Raw genomic sequence first — 21,290 nt, 5'->3', positions numbered from 1 at the left:
CCACAGCCCACGTTCGCTTTCCCTGTGTTTGGGAGTGCAGAGCACTGAGAGCACTGGGGGCACGTGGAGGTCTCGGTAAGCACCCTCGCCCCCCCATGTTGGCGACCCGGAGGGGCTGCCGTGATTTATGGAGCAGCCACCAGGCTACGGCCGTGAGATGCAGCCCTGAGCACCGCATGCTGCAGACCGCAGCACCTCTACCACGAGGGATGACACGTCACACAGCCTGACACATGCTCCTCTACTGTTTATTGGCCTTCCCGCCATCGAAAACCCAACGGACTTGTTTTGAAGAAACTGTTTCTCATGTAAAAGGAACGATGCGGCCAAAGGGCAGCTCTCACTGAACAGGGCTAGGTTACAAACAAGGGTGTTCACAGCTGAAAAACAACTCTAAAACACATCAAGTCAAGCAAATAAGATGATATGCCATATGGGTTATATACCAAAGGACGAGAGATGAAGGCAATACCTTCTCAAAAACGTCATAAACTCCGCTGTGGCCAACTTAAGGTGCCTTGACAGCAGCTCACAGCCCGACAGAGTGCACTGCGGGATGGGGTACGGGATGCCAGCACCCAGATGCCATCTTGAGAATGTCCTTGCAAAAGCCACATCCACACGGAGCATTTGTTTGGACACCTCACCCTGAGAAATGCCCTGTCCATGGAGCCAGCACTGCTGCCTCTCCCACACGCCAGCCCCATGGCACCGCTCTGCCCACTGCCCTGTGCCAGGCACCAGTGGGGCTGAGGTTCCCTACACGGGGAGAGAAATCCCAGCCCTGTTCCAGCTGTGGCATCACTTCCAGGACATACACAGGGGAAAGTGTTTCTAAGCTGAGCTGGTGAACTTTTCCTCTTCTAATAGACTTCAAAGTCATCATCATTCCTAGACACTCGACTTCAGAGGCTCCTGTCCCACAGAAAGGAATTCTCGACAGCCTCTTGTGGGTCTGTATTACACCGTGGTGTCTTTTCCTGCTCAAAGCTGTGTTTTGATGGAAGAAGTGGGCATTTACTGGCTTTTTCAGCCACAAATCAGTTCTTTGTTATGTCTGGCCCATCTGTGCTTTCTTTACATTAAGATGTTTTCTTTTGCCCCCTAAAAACAAAAGTCCATCCTATGTGCCTCCACACCAAATATCAACTCTCCGAGGGACAGGAGGCAGATGAGGGACTCACATGTCACTGGCGGCTCTCCCAACACTGTGCAACAATCGCAAAGTCACAAGGGTGACTTTAGAATTGGCCTGTTTCTTGTGAAAAGCATCATCTAAAATTACAGCAAGCGCAGGTGAGCATGCCCTGGCACATGTCAGCCAGTGACATGCTGTGCAGGCACTGTACTGCCACGGGGAGGATTCGGCGGTGGGTGGCAGGCCCTAAGTCACAAATGGCACATGATATGGGCCAGCTTGTTTCCCTATGGCTTGTTTGTTTGAAGCCAAGGTCACCATCACCTTGAATGATAACACAGCACTGTGTCAGGAGCATCTCCTGGTTAAGAACAAGCAGACCCATCCCTCCATGTCTTCTTGCCCACCACAAGCACACCCCATCCCTTGCTTCTGCCTGTCCAAGAACACCCTATCCTTCCACCTTTTCTTCCTCAGTGCAAGCTCAACCCGGTCCATCTCTCCTGGACCACCACAAGCACAGCCCACCCTCCCATGTCTCCTTGCCTAGTGCAAGCCCACCCCACCCCATGCCTCTTCTTGCTTAGAAGATACCCATCCCTCCACCTCTCCTGCCCCACCACAAGCCCAGCCCATGCCTCCATCTCCTCTGCCCTAAGAATCCCTCCACCTCTCCTGGCCCACCACAAGCCCATCCCATATCTCCATGTCCTCTGCCCTAAACCCACCCCGTCCCTCCACTCTCCTGCCCCCCCACAAGCCCACCCCACGCCTTCATCTCCCTTTCCCTGACCACACCCCATCCCTCCACCTCTTCTCCCCCAAGCCCGCCCCATCCCTCCATCTCCTGCCGTTCCAGCACACCCCATCCCGCCGTTCCTTATCCCGCAGCCGCGGCGCTGCGCCCCGAGCCCGGCCCGGCTCCCGCTCCCGCTCCCGCTCCCGCTCCCGCTCCGCCCGGGGCGGGCTCGGGCATGCCGCCGCCTGCCCGCCCGGTGCGGCGAGGGGCCCACGGCGGGGGGCGGGATTCCCGCGCTGTTGCCCACGTCACAGCGCGAGGAAAACCCCGCCGCCCCGAGCGCTCTTATTGCCGCGCTTCGCCCCGCCCGCCCGCAGTCCCCCGCCGCCGCCGTAGGGTGCTCTTAGTCTTACGGTACCTTACGCCGTACGGTAACCTTGCGGTACGAATCGCTGCGGCCCGCATCCCACTCCGGTGCGCATCCCACTCCGGTGCGCATCCCCCTCTCCGGTGCGCATCCCCCTCTCCGGTGCGCATCCCTCCGGTGCGCATCCCACCGCCGCGATGTTACCCGGTAGGACCCTACGGAAGGTCACGCCGCCCGCCGCTCCCGCAGGTACCGGAGGGGTGAAGGGAGCGGGGTGAGGGGCGCGTGTGTTGTGGGGGACGGACGGACTCGGGGATCTGCCGCCCGATCGCTGCCCTCCCCGGCTCCAGCACCCGGAGCGGGGGCAGCGCCCGCGGCAGGACGCGCGCTGAGCGGGAAGGCGAGGGGCGGGAACCGGCGCTCCCCCTGGTGGTGGCGGGTAATGTTGAGAAAAGAAGGGTGGTGGTGGTGGTGGTGGTGGGAAAAATCGAAAAAAAAAAAATTTACAATATTGCCAAGATCTCATTAAAACTGAAAATAAGTATGGGCGGGCAGGCGGCGGTGCGGGTGTCTGACGGCTTGTCCTCTGCAGAGCCGGAGGTGGTGGCGGAGTGCGCCCTGCAGCTGCGCTGCATCGGCGACAAGTGGAACCTGCGGCAGAAGTTCCTGAACCTCCTGACAAAGCTCTTCTTCCCGAAAACGTGAGCCCCCGCCTCGGACACGGTGCCCGGAAAAGCAGGGGAAGACCTTGGCTTGGTGGATTTGGAATGAGAGATTTCACTGACATTGGGAGATGAAGAAAGCTCTTTGTGTTGCATTTTGCTGCCTGCAGCCGCTGAAGGATGGCTGTCGCAACCTGATTTCTTTGAAGAATCTTACAGCAATATTAGCATGCGAATGCCAGCTGGAAAAAAAAAAAAGAAAGAAAAAGATTGCTAGCAGGGCCCCTCATCACGCGATGGGAAGACTTGGGACAAGATGGAACTTGCCCCTCAGCCCGGTCTGAGAAGACTTCCGGCAGTCTGGTTTCCCCTGTCGTCCTCACGCCCCACAGCTATGTTTCACCAAGGAGCTCGGACCACCTGGGTGCAGAAGCCAAAAAAAGCATCAGTGTCTTGGAATTTGGGAACATATATCACAAGGCCAGGTGCTTGGTTTCTGACTGCTCGTGTTTTCTAAAGCATGGATTCTGCTGGACAGGGACCTGGTGGTGGGATTATTTCATTTGTTAAATAAACCACTAACTTTATTGAAAGGTTATTTGTTACGTGATGTTGCTTTGTAGACTAAAAATTACAATTCTATTAATTAACATGATGTTGCATAGTTCTAGTCTATATAATATATATATATATTTGTGTATATATATAATATATATAAAAAATATAAATATGTGCACCCCATGTGTATGAAATGAGTATTTCACAGAACTATTAACTGAATGATACTTGTTCAGCTTAAAAAATAGTATGAAAAAATGCTCAAAACGTGACCTAAAACATGACGTAAAAATACAGTATATTAACTAGAAGAAAGCAGCATGTTTTCTGGTAATATGAGAAATACATCATGCATCAGAGAGGGGAGCATACTTTAGTATAGCATTATATAAGACATGTATATGAATATATATTACACAAATACAGATATCGAGGTACGTGTGGTGGAGGGATTCTTTTAATATTACAAAGAATTTCTTGAGAACAGGACAATATTGCTGTGTCTTTATAAGTAACAAAATAACTCTTCAATAGAAGTAGATTTTAAAGTTGAATCGAAGTTGAATCTCAAATTTTCTTGAGAATGTTATTTATTCAAAGAAAGCAACTACCTCTCTTTGAAGAAATAATATCAATAAAATCAATTGTTACAGTTAGTACAGGGAAGTAGCCTTGGACTTCTGAATGTTTAATGGTACTTACAAGTGAAGGTTCTTCCCTTGTACTTTATTTCCCTTTCATTTCATGGCAACCTCATTTCGGTCCCGGAATGATGAAGCCGCTGTAGCCCATCCAGTGGATGGTGATGTATTATGCTTATCTCACTTGAGGGGTTATTACCCTTGTCTGGCTTAGGGGGACCTGAGTTAAGCATGCTGATTGCCATTGAGGCAAACAGTAACTCTGCTAGTCAATTCACGTCAGACACGATCCTAAACAGTATTTTTTCATGCGTACAAGCTAGCAAGAAAACAGCTGAAGCTGACCATGTTTTGTAGCTACCTCTTAGGTCAATGGTCAGAGCTCCTTCTCTTAACTAACCTTGTTTGTAAGTACATTGGCATTGTATAAGGCTGTGTAGCTGCACGTTCTGAATTCTGGCTCTGTTCAAATTACTGGTTTTCCTGCCTTGTAGTGAATTCTTGTTTGTATTTATATCTGATGATTAGGTTATCTCTTCTGAAGTTGCCTTTGCAAAATTGTCATTACACAGCTCTGGTCACTCTGTCACAACCAGCTCTGTGTGGCTGTTACTTATTGCCACTGATTTCACTAAGCAGAACTGACTGACTTCGTCCGCTTTCCACATGGAGGACTTAACCCCGTCCCACTGGTGTTACTGGGAGCTTTGCCGTTGGCTGAAGACACAACGCACGGTTCCCTCCTCCTCTAAGCCAGCCAATACCTTTTCAGTGAGAACATAATGTTTCAAGAATAGTTGTTATTCCTCCTAGTACTGCATAGTCACATGTTTTGCTGACATGTACAGAAATCGGTTTTTCGGGTATTAAAAAGTAAACACAAAGAGTTTCTGTTGGGCTCCCAGGCTAATGTTGCGTCCAACTCATCAAAGCTGTTCATCAAAGACAGCCCCAACTTCAAGGGCTCCCGCTGTATGTCCTGGGCTTGGTGGAGTCCTGGGGTCTTCATCAAGGACACTAAACAATGATCATCCCTGTTGAGGACTCTCAGGAAAATTTGGCATTAGTATTTGCATTACTAGCTGAAATGTATTTGAATGAAAGTGTTCATGTATGAATGAAAGCTCCATGTGTGCTGCTTTGAAATTCAATAGAAAACAAAGTGCGGGCTTCATAGAGCCTGCCCAGTTCTTCAGGCTGTAGCACACGACTGTTATGGAAAAAAGCATCCATTTAAATGCATTATCATGGGGATATTTGACTTAAGTATTAGTGCAGTATTTATCTGTCTAGACTATTTGCTGTTTTGTGAAATGTTTTTATGTTTCTCCAAGCATTGTCAAAAGTGCTAGTGTTCACCAGGATCTCAGGAAGGAGACCTAGACCCAAGTGGTCAGTGCCAGTATATGAGCAAGCGCTTGCTGATGTTCTCCCTAGGACTCCTTTTGTTATTTATGCAAAGGATCTGCTATATAACTGCATCAACATGAGTTTGTTTTTCTTAAGGCTTATTCTGGATACAAGCCAGATGTTCTGCTGTATGGCCCATGCATGTATGTCTTGAATTCTTGCTAAGATAATAAACACAAAGTGTTTTCAAGAAAATTGAGTCATTGTTGTCATAATTCAGGGTTGTTTTGTTTTGGTTTGGTTTGGTTTTTTGTGGATTCTGAATGCGTGATTGTATTAAGGAAATTCCTTCCATACTTGAAGTCAGCAGGCAAACACTAGGGCAATGGCAGAGTGCCAGTAGGTATGCACTGGGAGATTAGGGGTTTACTTCTGCCTTTAAGGGGAACAAGGCACAGCCATATCCTTGAACTTCAAAATGGGAAACTGAGACACCTGTTCCCATATTTTCTAGTAACTACTGCCCGTAGAATAGTTGGGTGATGTCAGGGGCTCCATTACCTCTACCAGAGGTGTTGCAGCTTTGAGGAAGAGCGTCGCTGGGGATCAGTGAAGGATAGACACCAGAGTTAAGGGTTTTGTCTCAGATACAGGCAGAAAGGAATACACAGATTTTGACTTTCTCCAACGTCTGAAGCTGGAGTTTTGGAAAAGGGGGAAATGGTACTGCTTACCACAGGGGAAGAGCAAAGAGATAGCAGCAAAGAGATAGCTTATCCTTCCTCCCTAAAGCTGGGGCCCAAAGATGTGTCTGTGGAGAGGAGACCCCGAGCTCCTCACCTGCTGTGCTGCAGGCTTTGCCCTGACTCATGGTGCTGCTTCTCCCCAGCTCCATGGGCAGGAGCGCCACGCCTGGGCACGTGTTCCCAGCACGAGGAGGACTAAGAGCTTCCTGGCCAAAGGCTCTGGTTTCTCGTAAATGAAACCGACTGAAAGGGAAGCAATTTCCTGTCCTTTCCCAGTTAGCCACAAAGCAGAGGCTTGGAAGAGCTTTACTTCAGGGGGCATCAGTGATGTGGTCCTGAGAAGGCCCATCAGCCTGCAGCCAGGCTGATGCTTTTTGTGACACAGGTGCACAGCTCCACCAGCAAATTACACTCGTAAGACTCATCAGCCCTGTGAAAACATCCAGACACCCTCACCTGCTGCCTGCCGGAGCCTGGCCCCTCTCCAGCCAGGTGACCACCAGAGCACGACGCTTGTGACCTGCTCCTCCCTAAAGGGGATGGGGAAGAAAAAATAATCCCATCACTGGGGCATGGCATTACTGTCTGAAGGCACTTGACTCACCCGCAAGCACCTGATATCACAAAAAAAACAAGCCGAACCCACCTGCGGAAGCAAACGGCCAGAGCTGATGCCCCGTCACCCTCTCCATTAGCCACGGCCCGTGGGCACCAACAAGTGCAGCCCCGGGTCGCCTTCGCACTGTGCTCGCCCAGGCGAAAACGAGCCTGGCGCCCTCAGCCGGCGCACGCTCCCATGCCTGAGACAGGATGCACGAGAGGTATTTCCGAAACAAATTGCTAGACAACAGACACCACCTTCCCCCCCCTCCCCTCCCTTACCCCCGTGGGATGTTTTTTTAAGCCATCTGAAAACCAATGTCTCATATGCTGCTCATTATTTTTAGTGCACGCTGGTGGAAGGGACTAATCTGATCACTTTCCTCCTGTCGACACGAGATGGTGCGAGGGCATGACGTGTGTCCGTAGAGGTGCAAGGCGGGCGAACAGGAAGGGCTGGGGATACGACGTGTTGTCTTTCGGTCTGGCAGGGTTTTCCGTGAAGTCGGTGACTGCCTGGTGGCAGGGCTGGCAGTGAGCAATAGCCCCGAAAGCTGTTACAGCTGTAAACAAGGATCTTTACCCATGGGCATCACTGTAATGTCTGGATGATGGTGTAAGAAACCGGCCACGCCAAGGCTGCCCTCCCTTCTCACGCATGGTTACTTTGCAATACAAATCTCACCGGTGCCCAAGCCCTCTGACAGTGTGGAGGCGGGTGCCCCTCCTTTAGCGACAGGAGATATCCCATGAAACGGCAGTGACCTCAAATAAAACCCTTCCAGCCACTTAATCTCAGAGGGGCTTTGGCGTCATTCCCTCCTCCCCACAAAAGGACGGCAGAAGCACCACTTGGCTCGGCTCCTCCAGCTTCTCCATGCCACTGCCACTGATTGAAGGGCCAAGGCACCTTTCTGCAGGGGACAGGCCAGCTTCCAAAGCTCAAAAAATACAGGTGTTTTTTTTTTGTTAGAATGTGTTGGGTTGGAAGGGACCTTTAAAGGTCATCTAGTCCAACCCCGCTGCAGTAAGCAGGGACATCTTTTACTGGATCAGGTTGCTCAGAGCCTCATCCAGCCTGGCCTTGAATGTCTCCAGGGATGGGGCCTCCACCACCTCTCTGGGCAACCTGTGCCAGTGTCTCACCACCCTCATTGTAAAGAACTTCTGCCTAATGTCTAATCTAAACCCACCCTGCTCTAGTTTGAACCATTGCCCCTCGTCCTATCGCTACAAGCCCTTGCAAACAGCCCCTCCCCAGCTTTCTTGCACACCCCCTTTAGGTACTGGAGGGCTGCTATAAATGTCTCCCCAGAGCCTTCTCCAGAAGTTACTTTCAGCAGCACTGAATAACACCGGTGAAGAGTCCTTGGAGCTGCCGTCAGGATGCTGGCATCCCTGTGTTACCACCATGACACCCACCTGGGGGACTCAGAGCAGAGGATGGCTCCGGGACGGTGCTCATCACCCCGCTTTTGTGCCTTTGGGGTTTTGCCTGCGTCATCATGCTCTGCCCAGGTCAAGGTCCCACATTTGCACCTCCTCCCCCACCCCTGGGATGTGAGCCGGGACCGCAGCCACCTTTCCCACCTGCTGCGTGGCAGCGGTTAAGGGCAGATTTTCTGGTTGTGCTTTCCCCTTCGTGCTCCCAAAAGGGACGTGATCAAGCTGTGACAATCGCACGAGGCCACACCCAGGTCCCGCCTGCCCAGGATCAGGAATTAGGGGGGTAGCATTTGACGACTGCAGCTGGGCTGTGCCACCGTGACATCGGCAGCATATCAAGGAAATGGCTTTGCTGGGTAGGGAAAAATCCAAAGAACTACAACTTCAGGTAACTTGTTTGCTCAGTGCAGCGGTATCAGACTGATTCAGCCGCGCAGCCAGATGAGGCCAGCACGTATGGGACTATCCAGGGAAAAGCAAAAATGCCCTGGTTTTAGTATTGGCTAACTTTAGAACATACCCTGACTGCTGGAAAACATCCTTCTAGTCACACCTTACACACTGCAGGATGGAAGGGCAGCTCCTTGTTTTGGGGAAGGAAGTTTATTTGCATCCAATGTTCTCTGTTATGATCATCTAATGAGAGAGATTTTATCTTTTTAAAAGGAAAAAAGCTTTGTAAGTTATTGCAATCATCATTAATTTGTGAAGTCTTTTAGCTGAATCAAGTGCTTTGAGGAGCCCAACTGCACGGAAAGAGCAAGACATGGCCGGTCTTTTGCCGTGAGGACGAAGTCTGAAACGGGCTTTCGCTAAGGGCTGGTGATGACCATCTGGTTTCAGCCGTACTCCTTGACAGCAGAAACGACCCAATCTCCTTTACCAGAAGCACGGGGGATCAGCCCTAGATAAGGCAGCTCCGCTTGCTCTCCAGGCACTTATTGATACAGGGGTGCTGCATGCAGGGTGGCGGGGCTGCGAGGCTTATTTTTGCGTAGGAAAGAAAATTGCGTAGGAAAGAAAAAAAAAAACAACCGCAAAAGCACCAGACTGCTGGACCAAAGCTTTGAATCTCCCAGCCCAGGGCGAGGGGAGGGCGAGGGGCTGGCGGCGCGGAGGCAGGGGTGTGGATGCGCCCCCTGGTAGTGATGTCTATCTCCGGGGCTGAGCCTGCCTGGCCCTGGGCACTGGGAAGTGCAGCTCAGGGATGTGACCTGGGGAGGTTTTTCTTCCCCTTGTCATCGCAGTCACATGCATCGCACCTGGCTACCCCATGCCATCTCCTGCCTGGCCACCGGCTCCAGGAAGAGCCATCAGGAACGTCCCCCTCGGGGCCCCGCCTTCACGCCATCCCTGCATGGGGACAGAAACAGTGACCATTAGCCTTTGGCCAAACGTGATAAAAGCGGCAGTTTTGACACATTCTGGGAAATACAGATGAGGTTTTGGAGCCATAAACTGCCACACCAGGGACACGTGGACACTATTTGGACATGAAGTTGTGTTGAGTGATGCTGACAGGGAGCAGGAGAGTGGCAAAGGCATAAAAAATGAGAAATAAAGCAGAACTTTTCAGGTGGAATGATAAACCTGATTGTAAACAACAAAATAGGTGTCACTACTTATCTCATTTAGAGCTGAGCTCTGTATGTTAATGATAAGGGAATAAAAAAAGCCTGTGCCTGAAACTGCAGACTTTTCTTCCTTTTGTGCCAAGTTCCCCATTTGCTAATACCTCAAGGCCTTCGGAAAAAGCCCAGACCCTGAAAGACAACTGGGCCGGGTAAAACTTAAATGTCATTTTCTACTACTTCACGCACGTGGGTGGATAAATGAAGTGGCACGTACTGATCCATTTACGGGTGAAGTCCATTGCGCCTTCTCTTTTTTGCATTCCTCTTTACTTAGCCACTGTCTGGGGCAATTAAGATTTTAAAGACATTCAAGGCTGATCTTACGAGAGCCAGGCTGCTCCAAGGCTTGAGCCCTGTTGAGCCCCAGCTCATGTCACGTGTTAGATCAAGGTGGGAGGAAGGCAGACAGGAGGATGGATACCGGGGAGTCTCTGGAAGAAGGGCTGGGGCTGTCCCAGCACTGAGGACAGCAGGAGAGAGGAGAAAGCAGAGACCTTCGTGGCTAAGAATGTTTTTTTGCTTTTTCCCATGCAGCCCTGGGGGAGAAGCCAGGCTCCAGCCACGGACAGCCATGCCGTGGAGAGCTTGAGGGGGCTGCTCCACTTCTCTCCATCCATCCCTGTCCCACATTACTGGTTTCATGCCTTGCACCATCTCGTCTGCGCAACAACACAGGCTCCATGGCGTCCCTCACCACGGCTGTTTGCAAGGGAGGGGGATGTGGGGAGAAGGGATCCCGATGCAGAGGGAGAACTGGGATACCACAAAGCTCCCCTTTTTCCCCCAGGAAAAGGGCCCCGGCGCCGCGGGGCAGGCCGTGAGCCTGGCGTGCTGGCCTTCCCCACGGGGTGATTCAGCAGAAGCGCGGGGGCTTTTCCCGCCTCACGTGACTCTTGCTCACTTGCACCCTCCCAGTGCTGCACCCAGGGAAAGGAAACCAAAAGCAAACGTGGCGGCTTTTGGGGCACAAAAATAGCCCTCCGCGGGAAAGCAGACCGCCTTCCTCCCCTTGCAGAAAACAACTGCACCTGGCCCTCTTGGGCAGCAGTGGAGGGACGGGTGAGGTTTGCGAGAGGCAGGCGAGCAGCCGGGGAGGGCAGGACTGCGCCCTGGCAGGAGCTGGGTGGGAGTTTCCAGCCCAACCCAGCACTCAAACACGGGCTTGCCATGAGGATATCAATGCTCCACTCGCAAGCTCCTTCCTCCAGCTCAGCCCACCCCACAGCAAGCAGCTGACGTGTCCCAGCGCTGCCGGGCTGCGTGGGATTTGGGGCGCCTCCGTCATTCCCCACGTGGGAGCAGCCGCGAGAACTTTCCGGGCTGCCTTGTCTTCCTGGAAAGCAGGCTTGCTTGGAGCTGCTGTGCAGCACCAGTGAAGCCAGCTGCGTCTGTAAAAAAGTGGACCACTTGATGCAAACTTTCCCAGTTTGGAGGTTACGGTGTCCAGCTCCCACCGTGAGGTCCACTCCATCCACCCCAGAGCCTGGCTCACTGGGGTTTTGGAGGGGAGTTTATCCTCAGTGTAGGTGGAAGACAACAACAAATACCAGTCTAGGACTAGCCATATATATTTATTCCCTACACATACAACTGGTTCCCACATAGCCCAGAGGCTGGGCAGGAGGTACAGCCTACAGGGGATGTGCTCCAGAGACTGCTGCTCTTGATGAAAACTCCACATTTCACCTTTGCCCTCCGCCTTTTCCTCGCACAGGGGCAGGAAAAAACAAAGCACAGCTTCCAAGACACCGAAGCAGGTTCGATAAAACACCTTCTCAACACTTACTGAATGCTTTAATCCTCTTCACGCTGAATGGCAGTTCTTAGTGGGTAGCATTTTACTTCTTAAAAGCACATATGGACAGCATTAACACTTAGTCTTTGACGGTGCTCTCCAGGACAACCTCGTCCCTGCAAGTGCAAGTTCCAGCTGTGGACCAGGCAGACTTCGGCATAACAGAAATAAAATATCTAGAGGAGTACTAAGGATACCATTTATTTTCAAAATCACTAAAAAACCCAAACAAAACAGTTTATGGCGATACAGATTTACATAACAGAGACAGCAAATTGAAAAATGTACAATCTATTTCATGTTATTGCACTCACGTTTTTGTAATATACAAGGCATATTAAACAGTTTTCATTAAAAGAAGTTTTATTTATATAAATAAAAGTGTAAATATACAGTATCATACAATAAGTGTATCAGCTTAACACATAAAAGCTACATAGAGTGGGATCCCCATTTCTCACATGACCTAGTCTACTCCTTATCAATATTTCCACGTGTACATTTACATACCCTAAATGTAGAAGCAGGTAAACATTCTCATCTAGGAATAGTTCCTTCAGATTTTGACAAGAACCACTGCAGAACATTAACTAGGGTTAATTTTAAGTGAGGGTTATTAGAAAATATGAATCGCTCAACAGTTTATTAATACTTATCTGCCCTCTTATTATTTATTTTTCAGCAAGAAAATTATCAGATGTTGCTCCCTCCTTAATTTACGCCTAATCTCACACTTTTTAACACAGATGCAGTCCCCACGAAGCTGGAAAGAGCTTCCAGGTACAAAGAGCTGAAGAACGTGTGATAGCAGTATCGCACCAGAGCCCACTCTCATAGTCAGGACGTGCACCCTGAGCTGCCCCAGGCCTGGAAGCGGCAAAGCCCTCCACCAGCTCATCTCCATCCAGGAGCAAATTCACCTTAACTGGAATGCCTTCAGGTCCCTGGTGGAGTACTGGACCAAGTCTGTAATTTTTATCCTGATTTTTTGGTATTACAAGATGCAGCTGCAAGTCTCTGGAGAGTCACCACTCTCCGAGAGCCTGGCCAACCCTCCGGCATGGCAAAGAACCACCGCGGGGACCGATGCGCAAACAGCAAGGCCAAAAATGCTCGTGAACCTACTGAACACTGATGAACTAATGCAACGCCCTCTGTCATTTTGGTGCCACCAGGCCCTTAGAAAAATAACATTTACTTTGCCAGGTCCGCAACCAAAGGTTCACTACATCTGTTCGGTCTACCTGTCCTGTTTGTAATAAAGCAGACCCATGTTGCATAAATCCTGGGGCTTTTATGGGGAATGTCACCCCCACAGAAACGTCAGGAAATGCTACTGTAATCATAACAACACTGGTAGCATCAGTAAAGATGTTTCTTGTCCTTTCACAAAAAAAAAAAAGAAGGTATTTTCAGGAACAGAAACAATCAGGGTTAAACACTATTCTTTTTCTTGCTGTAATGTTAGTACAGAAGTGTTATCATTCTACTCATAGTAACTATCATACTTAAAACACTAAACCTATCTTTTAAATTATAGCCACTACTGAATCACACACAAAAATCCCCGCTTTTCTTTGCTGTTACTCAGCAAACACATATCTACGTGCATGTAAAATAAAATACTGAACAGTACTCGATTACTGAAAAATGAAAGCATTCTAAATCACTCACAATGAGCAGTACCTGCAAATAAGCGCCTGAAAATATTCACCACGTATCATCCTAAGACACCTCAAATTAAGTTTAATCTACAAAACAAAGATTTTACCTTTGAGCTCACACCAGTTTAGGAATGAGGGAGACACACGTCTCCCTGCATTGGAACCTCCAAGACTTTAAACTGTGGACTGAAAAAAAATGCCATTTCCTAAAACACAATTGTGATTTACCACACTAAAGTAGCAAGAAGTCAGTACTGCACTTGTACGTATTATACGTATACAGGTATGTATTCACTAGGCTGCATTAAATTCCACATGCATTTTATGTATCTATTATACACGCTATTACAGTCAGATTTTGGTCGTTCCTGAACAAGGCCTCACCATCTTATTGTCGTTGCCAAATGTCTTCTCCCTGCTCTTCACCAAATATGCAGGGATAACCTCTTTTATCCCAGCACGGGCCTTCACCCTCAGCGTGGTCCTCCGACCCCAAGTGCTGCATCCTCCAGAAGCCTCTCTCACCACGGAGGTGACCAGAAGCAAGGGCCAGTCCCGACAGAGCAGCTGAGCTTCAGGGACACTGGGGACCCAACTCCACAGTCATATCACAGCACTGAACCTGAATTAACTTCAACAGAAATCTCGCAGGCAAAGAAGCTGTAGGACTACCTACAGTATTGCCTTTCCTGTAACCAAAAGCTGCATCTCTCCCTGGATTCACATGCTAATATGTCACTGAAAAAGAATTAAATCTATTCATTTTTAGGCAAACATTGCACAGCTCTTCTGCTTGGGCTGCCTTGCAGAACTGAATTCTCCTCTGCACATCACGAGTTGCAGTCTAATGAAGCTGTCACAGAAATGAACCAAAGCGAGTGCTCCACTAACCTGGAAGCAATTACTCCAAGCACTGTTGAATAAATGTAAAGAAACTGTAGTATGATCTTGGGGTAGGGCCAAGTGACAAGCCCAGACATTTTTGTAACAGCTATGCAGTGTCTTGGCTGACTATGAAGGTAGGCAGCACTGCAGATTTGGACCGGCTCCAGGCTGAGGCTTCACTCTGGGCACGCTGGCTGCGAGCAGTCTCCAGCCTAACGCAACAAACAACCTGAGCACTCTGGAACAAACAACTTGTTCTCAGCTGATAAGGACACTGGCCCATTTCCTCCTGTATCTCTTTTATGTTGTTTAGCTATCCCCAATGTAAGAAGAGAAATAACAGAGTCTAATCTCTTGCACCCATACACTCTCCTCCCAACACAGCAGACTATAAATAACACTCAGCAGCGTGGCTCACTACTGATACCTCTACTGCGAGCAGAGGTGAGAAAACCCAAACGAAGTGCCTGCGGCACTGCAACCCCTTTCAGTTTTGCTGCATCTAACACCATGGTTTCTCCCATCTACACAAACAGTTTTCAGATTCACCATCCAGAACACTCAGCATCAGCCCGTTCTGATGCAGTCAGGCGCACTTATATCTGTCACACACCTCCTCACCCACTCTCACGCAAGCAAAAATAAATACTGGACAGGAGAAGACGAAAAAGAGCGATTAAAAGCCACCACAAATGGCCAGTTCAGATTCAATCTGTTATGATCCCCATTTTAGACCACCATTTTCCATCTGAAGCGTTTGAAGTTGGGCAGCCTTAAACCTCTTGCAGCCAAGTAAAAGCAGGCCGATAACTTTGCGATCGCTGAAGTCTGTGGGATCTGCAAGTGCTCAGCACCTGAAATTATCCCTCTTTCAAAAATATATATTTTTAAAGGTGCCTAACATTTGAAGCCTAAATTTGAAAATTCAGACCCCAACTTTTATCGCTTCCATTTTAATCACAACTAACAACTCAGTCTACACCTTGGTGGTCAATCACCTATTATTTGGACAGATTTCTACTGCATTAATGCAAGAGCTTTCAGATACAAGTTGTGTCTAACAGCAGATTCAGTTGTGGTGGATGCTGAGTTCATCAGTTTTAAGAGGATTTTTCAGCTTCGCAATAAAATGCTCATGTTTTAGGCATAAAAGTTGTGCAAAATTATACTCTTTTGTCATGCATTTTTTAGCAAAACTGCACTTAGAAGAATAAAGTGAGATTGTTCCAGACATTCTCTTATTACAACAAAAAAAGGACCAGACCCTAAGGAAGTGTCCTGAAGTCTTATTACAGCTAAGTGATATAGTACAGTCTAAATATCCATCCTTGTCAACAGGACGGCGACCAACAAATTATACTTCCAACACTCTGCAGATACTAAAAATATCAGGGACAGGCACAGTGTTATTTATCTCAGTCAAAATACTTTAAATCAAACCCAGGAGAGGTCTTGAAGTTCCATTAAAATGGCCACATAATACAAAAATGTCTCTAACATTTGGCTTCCTTCATCCCCAATAATTAGGTGAGATTTTATGATGCTCATCATATGCTTGCTCAGTGGTTCTCCAAGGCTCTTAGCACCTCTCTGTAGAGCATTAAGACACTTCTGTGTGACTTTAGAAACAAAGACAGCTTGTAACCAGTTTTAAAAGTTTTGTCTTAGCAAGTGTGATTAGATGTTGTGCATCCATCATGCCGAAGTTCTGTGTTTTCTGATTAGCAACTGAACAGGGCCCTCTGGCACAGATTTAATAATGTTCCAGGCATCGTAATGCATGAGGCCAAGTAATGATTTTCCACTAACAGCAAGAATTTCATCTCCAGTTTCTATGTTTCCAGATTGCTCTGCAGCACCACCTAGGAGCAAAAGGGGGAAAAAGTCAGTGTTAGAAAAGAAAGTAAACCAACAAAAATTTGCTTTCCACTGTGATGAACAGCAAATAAACCATTTTTCCAACAGTGGCAATTTCAGTACAAGTCACTTATGTTCAGATCAGCTCTAGAAATCTACCCCATGCTGCATCTCACAGAAAATGTTTTTTTAACCAAGATAAATCCTCGTTCTCAGAAAAAAATATCTGCTTTTGAAGGAAGCAATATGAGTGCATGAAATATGCTGCACATTATCTCTGTAGCTGTAAGAAAACCTGGTTGATAAAATAAACATAAAGGTTTTACGTGGCATGGATGTATTTTTACATGTAATTTTAACACGGTAATAAGCAGGTAATGCAGTAGACTGCAAAACCCAGACAACGGGGGTGAACAAATCAGACACAGGTAGCAAACATAGGACAAACATAGCAGACACAAAAACAGTGCTTAGAGAAAAGCACATCCTTCACTGCTGATGAAAGTATGTTTTCTGTAATGATAATTTACCTAACATCAGCCATCATGGTGAGGGGAAGGGAAAAGGACCGTGTCTAAGGATATAAAGTAATAAGCTCAAAAATTAAACATGCTCTTTACTCTCAGAATCAATTTCTAAAGAGGGAAAAACAAACACACACAGAGAAACTGATCTGCAATTCGGGAAATATCAGTTTGATTTTTTTCCTCGGTGAGAGAATAAACTACTGAAAAGTAATCCTGTAAAAATGCTGCACACCCACAGCTTCATTGAGAGTTTTCGCTTTCTTCAGAAAGTCCTATATTTTTCACTAAACTCAAACTCAGATTAAGACATATTAAAATCACAGCATAGTTGTGGGATTGATTTCCTTTCTATACACAGTTCATATAAGTTTAACTACCTGCTTACAAACAAAGCATCCAAGAGTGGCACGTTTTGAATATGAACATCACATATTCTTGGCAAAAGCTAATACTGATATCTAACTAAAAAAAACCCAAAGACATGAAAAAGTAAAATCAGTAACTGGGTATAATGCAGGATGGTGCTTTGGAACCACACTGATTATCTGCACTATACTTGTCTTAGAAAGGAGAACTGGATAAAGCATGAACTTCTCAAACCACTACATATGATGTAGCTGCTGTAATTTGATGTCTAGAAAAGTGGACAAGTCCAGGAAGGAACCGCATCGTATTTAGTAAACCAGATTGCTCCACAAACATGCACTCGCAGTTGCAATCCCTAGCTGTTCCCAGGAGAGGTTTTTTTTGCTGACCACTTTGGCTAGTAAGCGGTAATAAATGAGGGCCACAAAATCACCCTTGCTTCAAAAAAAAAAATTGAGGTGAAGAATTAAAATGTCTGTACAATGCACAAAAGGAAAACTGGGATAATATCCACTGCATGCTTGTAGTACCTTTAAATATTCTTTTTACAAGCAAGGGCCTGTCTCCAGCAATAGAAGCTTTTCCACCATCAAGACTGAATCCCAAGCCAGCAGAGGTTTTCAATAATTCAACGCAGATGACATCATTCATATCCAGGTTTGGATCTGTGGCAGAATATACATAATATCTTGTTATGCAGTTCACAGTAAATTGCAAGTTGTGTTTGGTTGGTTTTGTTTTTGCTGCAGTGACAAAGCAATGCAGAATTCCGTTCATATTTAGACTAGAACATGTTGTCACCCAGTTTCTCAGAAGTGAATGTGTAATACTGCAGCTGTGAAGGGGGTACAGTACAACATGTGTTTAGGCACAGAGACATTTTCATTTTGCATATTCAACCAAAACCTGCCAAGGCTTTTTTTTTTTTTTTTCCTTGCAAAATTAAAGCTTAGGAAACTTAGCAAAGACTCTAAACATCAACAAAATAACTGAAAAATAATAAAAATAGCAAGTGGAGAGCGTTTCCTTTTCTTTCATTTGTTCTTACTTGCTTATTCAACGAGCCACATCTTTTTAAATAAGAGTAATGAACGAAATGTTACATTAAACAAACATGTTCCATCCTCTTAAGGAAAAATCTGTAACCATTCACTAGTGTGCATAATTGTTTCTGGTCTCATATCTATGGAAATAACCATAATTACCTGTAGATGCATCCTGCCTCCTACACAGCAGATATTTTTAGAATGCAATATTACTGTAACTGACATAAAATACAATTTTGCTTAGGAGGAAATAAATCTACAATTTTGGAAAACAGGATTCTCTTTGCCCTGTGTGAATGTAAAAATTATGCAGTCTGCATTATCACAAATTATTGCTACCGTTATCTCAAACAACTTTAAATGTTATCTAAAGCATTTGAACATGTGCTTTGCCTCGCAGGAGGGAAGTATGTTCTTAATAACCCAGTACTATGTTGTTTATGAGATAATGTTGCCCCCTAGTGCCTGCAGCCAGCAGATATTCTGCATCTGCCAACGGGCAGGACGCAGGGAGTTTAGGGTAGAAAGGATTCTGAAGTAATTACACATATTATATCCATGGGAGCAACTCCAGAAAGGCTGATCCATTCATTTACAGAGTGCTTCCTATTTCTTTTAAGCTGTATTACAGAGCTGTACTATAAAACTCAGTGAAAGCATAAACCAATAAAAACTGGTGCAGAAAAAAACCCCAACGAGTAGTGATTAGGGCCAACAGATCAAAAATGGGTAGCAGCTCCACATCCAGGTTTTGGGGTGATCTGAGCTAAGTGCCTGGTATTGGAAGTCCTGTCATCAAATCTCAGTACTAAGCTGTAGCCACTGCCCACCCCCTCCCAGGGACACTGCAGCTAGTACAGGACTGAAGCAGGTCATATCTTGCTCCCGAAGCAGCGGCATACAGACAGATACTAAAGGGTTTTATGTCTTGATGCTACAAAAAAAATTGAGAGATCTGTTTGTAACACCCCAAGTGCAGCCTTCATACTGAAATGCTGTCTTGTTCTCAAGTAGGAACTTACCATTCCACTGATACACTTCCACTTAAACCATTTATCTCGTTTCCTATGGGATGGCTGCCTTAGATTTGGCCTAGCTCCATTTACTGTAACATCAAAATAATTTTTTTCTATGTTTTTAGTAGAAACAGTATGAAATCTGCTATTACAAAGAGCAAGTTCAGTTGCTAAGCATAACAAACTGCAGGGCTTGGCATTTTCTTTGAGGTTGGGGTGGTTTTTCTCTTTTTTAGTTGTTTGCTTTCTTGCACTGACTACTGTTACTAGTTAAAAGGAGTTTATCCTGGATTGGAAGAATATGTGGAATCACTAACTTTAGCAGAAATTGGATTAGGCCCTAAACATCCTTCTAAGTTTCTGCCTAGTTATGATACTTAAAACTGAAAAAAAAAAACCAACCCAAACTCTGTTTAGGCTCCAAAGAGAACAAATAAAATTTAAAGGTAATTTCATTTGCTCTCTTCAATCACATAAGGCACAGACGCTTTTAATCTAAAACACATGGACATTTTTCCCTTCAGTCTGCTCTGCAAGGGAATCCTTCCAACTGTTCTTGGACAAAGATCATACCTGTTCCTATTTCCATGGAAACATCCTTTCCAGACCCCACACATTTTCTGCCAGTAGCTGATATCTCAAGTCTGGAGGAACTGTTTGCTTTGTCTTTTTCCTTCTGGATGACAATGACAGCGTATATGTATAGTCTTGCCTGATGAAGAGCATTCAGGACATCCCCATGGAGTGAGCTTGCAAGAGACTTGCCATTGATAGATAGAACAAGGTCTCCTCGATGAATAGTCCCTTCTTGAGACGCCACTCCCTTTGAAAACACTCTGTGGACCTATAAGGAAGATTTTTACTTAAAGACACATTAACCTCATGACCATACATAGTGCTTTATAGGTCAAGCTGAACACAGAGTCCCTACCAAAGTTTGCAATTATTGCCCACTGCCTGGATATCAAGCAAGCAACATTTACTCCAATGAACACCCTCAAATATGAAGGCCTGAGTGACTGGACAAAAACTGCAGTCAGGGGAAAAGCAGAGGAAAAGATGCTGTTACTGCATGGTCATTTCTAAGCCAAAGACAACCAAAACCAGCTACAGAATGTAATGTCACAAATCACTTATGCTTTCACTGAACTCCTCAAAGGTCTTTAATTAACATACTTCCAAGTGACACACAGATTAAATCCACATCCATGCTACAGCAAACATCAAGAACAGGACTGTAGTGTGTGACACCCACTCGGCAAATTCTCACTGTCTGGGACATGCATCCTGTGCTATTTTCAAACGCACACTTTTAAGCAGTGCACAGCATCTCTGCAAAGAAAGGCTCTTACTGCAGCTGTACAAGTATCTAATGGTCCATCTCCACTTGGTTGATCAAATACCATGCAAATAGATGCACAGGGACGATTTAGTGGCTTGAAATGCATTTTTTTCTAGAGAAAAAAAATACTCTATTGAGAGCGGATTAAACTTTGAGTAAACTCCAGCAACTGCAGCTGAGCCTTAGACGTGTGCAATTTACAGACAGGAACTGACTAAAAGAGTTGAGATCCAATGTTTAAAGACTTGCTTATCAGGCACTGTAATTTTAGCTGCCAGAATATGGTTTCCCATGCACACAGTTCTAGGTTTGCTGAGCAAAGGTTCAAGGGAGCAAATCTGTGGACACAATTGTGCATGGCATTTTCTCAGGAATTTCTCCTAATACCCAGACCAACAAGAATGAATCAAGAATCCTTTTGGCTCCTGTTCCTTCTCTTTGCAGGGCCATGCTGAGATGGGCACCTGCCACAACCCTACAGAACCAAGGAAATAAATTTCCAGCCAGTCTAAGCAGGTGTTCAGAGTTGGAATAACAGCCTCAATGACAGACATAAACAAACAAATGCAAGAGGTAAGTGGAATACAGGGGCCATGTCCAAAACATCTACTGCCTTCCCTCGTGTGCTCAGCTCCTCAGTACCTTGAAGCTTACTAGGCATTTCTAGTTCTGCACCCCAGTGTGGGCAGAACAGCCCATCTAAGCACCTAACGGCAATCCTAAATCCAGCTGGGACCCAGAATCCCAGTAGGTCAAGGACATTAAAATGTTCCCCACCTGAGAAGCATGCTTTACACACACTGAACAAAGAGGGTCTGGAAAGAACAGGAGCTGACGCTCTTTTGATCTCATGGCTAATGGCATTCAGAAGACAGACTTCATCAGCTACTCAGCCTGAGAGAGCTCAAGAC

General features: G+C 46.5%; 2 protein-coding genes across 4 annotated transcripts in view; one reads left to right on the top strand and one right to left on the bottom strand.

Moving 5' to 3' along the window:
• Positions 1–2,359: 2,359 nt before the first annotated feature.
• PMAIP1 (phorbol-12-myristate-13-acetate-induced protein 1) lies at positions 2,360–5,684 on the top strand. The gene is made up of 2 exons (XM_063321010.1): positions 2,360–2,493; positions 2,837–5,684. Exons 1-2 carry the CDS (start codon positions 2,442–2,444, stop codon positions 2,947–2,949), a joined length of 165 nt encoding a protein of 54 aa, XP_063177080.1. The 5' UTR covers positions 2,360–2,441; the 3' UTR covers positions 2,950–5,684.
• Positions 5,685–11,853: 6,169 nt separating this feature from the next.
• Positions 11,854–21,290, bottom strand: part of PDZD2 (PDZ domain containing 2) — a 213,893-nt gene continuing 204,456 nt past the window's right edge. For all 3 annotated transcript variants that reach the window (XM_063320537.1, XM_063320536.1, XM_063320538.1), the window contains 3 exons: positions 19,611–19,881; positions 17,506–17,640; positions 11,854–16,087 (listed from right to left, as the gene is read on the bottom strand). In XM_063320537.1, the coding sequence (XP_063176607.1) occupies positions 15,921–16,087; positions 17,506–17,640; positions 19,611–19,881 (573 nt within the window). In that variant the 3' untranslated portion in view covers positions 11,854–15,920. The remainder of the gene's footprint in view (positions 16,088–17,505; positions 17,641–19,610; positions 19,882–21,290) is intronic.

Source organism: Chroicocephalus ridibundus, chromosome Z (assembly GCF_963924245.1).
Source record: "Chroicocephalus ridibundus chromosome Z, bChrRid1.1, whole genome shotgun sequence".
NCBI lineage: Eukaryota > Metazoa > Chordata > Aves > Charadriiformes > Laridae > Chroicocephalus > Chroicocephalus ridibundus.
This window is presented reverse-complemented; position numbering and strand designations above follow the sequence as displayed.